Below are 3,184 nucleotides of genomic sequence, written 5' to 3' on the forward strand. Positions count from 1 at the left end.
GCAAGGGTAATAAATGCACTTCTTCTGCGCACCTGAGAGTATTAGCTTGACTGATGGGCAAAAGTGGCAGGTGTTTTGGATGCCAAGTAAATCGGAATCTTAAAATATCATTGCAATAGCGAGCTATCACTTCACCAGCCAGCCCTCTGCATGCAGCAGTCGTTTCTTCTACTGGGTTTGCAAAGCATCAGCCTCCAAGTGCGTTACTGGAAATCCAGAGCAGTCCTCCAAAACCCCCGCCCCGGCCTGCGACTAGTTGAGCAGAGCAACTCACACCCAAAACTAAACGAAGCAGCTCTCACCAGGGAAGCAATGGGTTAAACTCACTTGGGCTCATCAGGAGGTCTCTGCAGGCCTTTCCAGTCTGTGCAGCCCAAGTTAAGAAAGAGCCTGAGAAGGCCCCCGCCATAATGCAGTAGGGGATGTTTTCAAAAGCTCTGATAGCATTTAAGTGTGAAGTTCATGCAAAAGCTGAACAACAGCTTGGGTTTGGAGGACGCCAATGTCACTGGCACGTCAGGACCACGGTGCCCTGGCAGAGCGGGCAGGGGTGAGCGTCAGGGATGCTGAAGCAATGGGCAGCGTGCGTTTGGAGAGAGCCCTGGCTGAGCTCGGGGTAGGAAGTGAGCAGGCAGTGAATAGCAGAAGGCATTCAGCATCATACAGTCGTAGAAATGAGGGTGGGAGGGAGCTCAGGGGGTCACATCTAGTCCAACCCCTGCTCCAAGCAGGACCAGCCCCAACTACATCATCCCAGCCAGGGCTTTGTCTACCTGGGTCTTCAAAACCTCCAAGGATGGAGAGTCCACCACCGCTCTGGGGAGCCTGCTCCAGTGCTTCACCGCCCTCCTCCTGAGAGGTTTTTTTCCCTAATATCCAACCTCAACTTGCCTTGCTGCAGCCTGAGCCCATTGCTCCTTGTCCTGTCATCTGCCCCCGCTGAGACCAGCCCAGCTCCATCCTCTTTGCAGCCCCCCGGCAGGGAGGTGAAGGCTGCTATTCAATCCCCCTCAGTCTTCCCTTCTCCAGACTAAAATCAGCCCAGTTCCCTCAGCATCCCCTCACCAGTCCCGTCCCTCAGCCCACAACCATTTTCGTTCCCCTCCCCTGCCCTCTCTCCAATGTGTCCACATCCTTTCTGTGGTGGGGCCCACAGCTGGACACAGGGCTCCAGATCTGGCTTCCCCGGTGCTGCATAGAGGGGAAAAATCACTGCCCTCCATCTGCCGGCAGCGCTCTTGCTCCTGCCGAGGCAGCCCAGGATGCCGCTGGCCGTTTTTTAAAGGGACTCTTTTTCCCTAGTCTGCACCCGGCATAAAAAACAGGCCCTAAACAAGTCAACGTTGCCCTTGAAGACAACGCCGTGCATGGAGGGGGCTTGTCATTAGACAGTGGCAGGGTATGAGAGCAGGGCTATGCCTTGCTTTAAAGAGGAAGGAAGGCAGGCTCCAGCTGCCTCGTGGCTCCCCCGCGAGCTGCTGCCCCTCACAACCAGCCTGTTCCTGCCCAGGACCGCAATGGAAATGCTGGCTCAGGCGCGAGCTAGCGGTCCGGCGAGCCCCGTTTGATTAATTCTGCTGCCTTTGCCAGGAAAGTCAGCTGTGCACCTTGCAATGGCTTGCTTGCATTTAATTGAAGGCTCCCTTGCTCGGCTCCCAGCTTGCATGTCTTGCTGTACTCATAGCCCATCTTCGCGTCCAAAGGTCACGAGATCCGTAGCGGCAGAAACGCACCTGGGAGCCTCAGCGAATAGACCCCGCTCTGGAGAGTGATTTGCAAGCCATGAAGTGACTTCCACCCACAGACCTCCCTGCAACAGCCCTGCCGCGAGCACCAGGAGCTTGCAGGGGAGCAGGGAGACGCTGACCCAGGCTTGCTCGCTGGACAGCGGGAGACGATGCTCCTGGTTCTCCCTGCAGACCCAGCTGCACCAGCGAACCAGGCCCTGTGGGTCCCTGATCCCCAAATCTGTTGGCTCCCTTATCTACACAGTAGATACGCTTGCACATGGCATTACCTGCGAGAGCACATGGAAGCTCATAGCTCCGGGTATCAGCTGCCCATGGCACGGATATCTCTGTTTCACGGGCAGCCACTTACTGCTCTGTACTGGCTGCCAAATGATTCAAGCTCACCTTGAGTCTGGAGCCTCAGGAGCTGCAACGCTTTGCATATCACTCTCTATTTTATTTATTTATTTATTTATTTTTTTGAGAAGCAGGTCCTGATACAGGAACAAGCACCCGAGGGTCACGCCTGCCCCTTGCTCGCACGCTCTTGTGCCCAGAGGGGACTCTGCTAATTGGCTGCAGCGTTTGCACTGCCTGGTTTCCTCCACACCCCTGCCTGCGCAGCACGAGGCCAGGAAATTCTCCTGCCCATTTTCCCTTCCTTTGCTGCCCTTCCAGGAGCAAAAACCAGACACAAATATATAACATCATCTCCTCCAGAACCCGGGCTGCTGACATGTCCAGGCCTTGGGCAGTTTTCGTGGCAGGAGATCACACCACGAGGGGCGATGCTGCTGCTGCTGCTGCCGCCTCGGGGAAAACCGTGGAGCACTTTACACACCCCCTCCACGGCACGGAGAGAGGACAGAGTTGTTTTGCTCTCCCCACCTCCCGTGGGCATGGAAAGAAGTGGCCGAAGGACTGCTAGGAAAGTCCCTTCTTCCGCTTCTGCTCCGCCAAGCTCCGTCTATGGTGCAATCGCCGTTTACATGGCAAATAACTCGGACAGCCCGGGCGGGAGAGCATTAGGACAGGATGCGTGCACATCCCTGCGTGCAGGCCGGGAAGCAGGCTGAGGAGGAGGTTTGAAACAGCTCCACAACAGCAAACGCCTTTGGGCACCAAGAGCAGCAGCTATAGAAACCACAAGCCAAGCCAGTCTTCTCCGCATTATTGGGGTAGCATTGCCCCGGGAAGGCCCCGGTAACGTTTAATCAACAGGTAGGACAAACTTAACCAACCTTTTCCAGGCCGTCTTCTTTGAGGCTGACGACATCCAAGTCAAAGTCGGTCCTTAACCCGCTGGTTTTGTTGAAGACGATCCGTCCAGTTAATCCTTCCCACTGGGCCTGTGGAAGAGAGGGGGCAGCACAGCTGTTATTTGGCATTATAAATCATCATTTGCTACTGTGGCACAATGCTTCATTTTAATTACTCTGAACACTGATACTCTT

The 3,184-nt window shown here is 55.2% G+C and overlaps 1 protein-coding gene across 1 annotated transcript in view; it reads right to left on the bottom strand.

The window, feature by feature from the left end:
- GRIK3 (glutamate ionotropic receptor kainate type subunit 3) overlaps positions 1 to 3,184 on the bottom strand; it is a 97,678-nt gene that overhangs the window by 51,413 nt on the left and 43,081 nt on the right. Inside the window, exon 9 of the mRNA XM_025215865.1 lies at positions 2,972 to 3,079. Coding sequence (XP_025071650.1) covers positions 2,972 to 3,079 — 108 coding nt within the window. The remainder of the gene's footprint in view (positions 1 to 2,971; positions 3,080 to 3,184) is intronic.

Source organism: Alligator sinensis, unplaced genomic scaffold (assembly GCF_000455745.1).
Source record: "Alligator sinensis unplaced genomic scaffold, ASM45574v1 scaffold964_1, whole genome shotgun sequence".
Taxonomy (NCBI): Eukaryota; Metazoa; Chordata; order Crocodylia; family Alligatoridae; genus Alligator; species Alligator sinensis.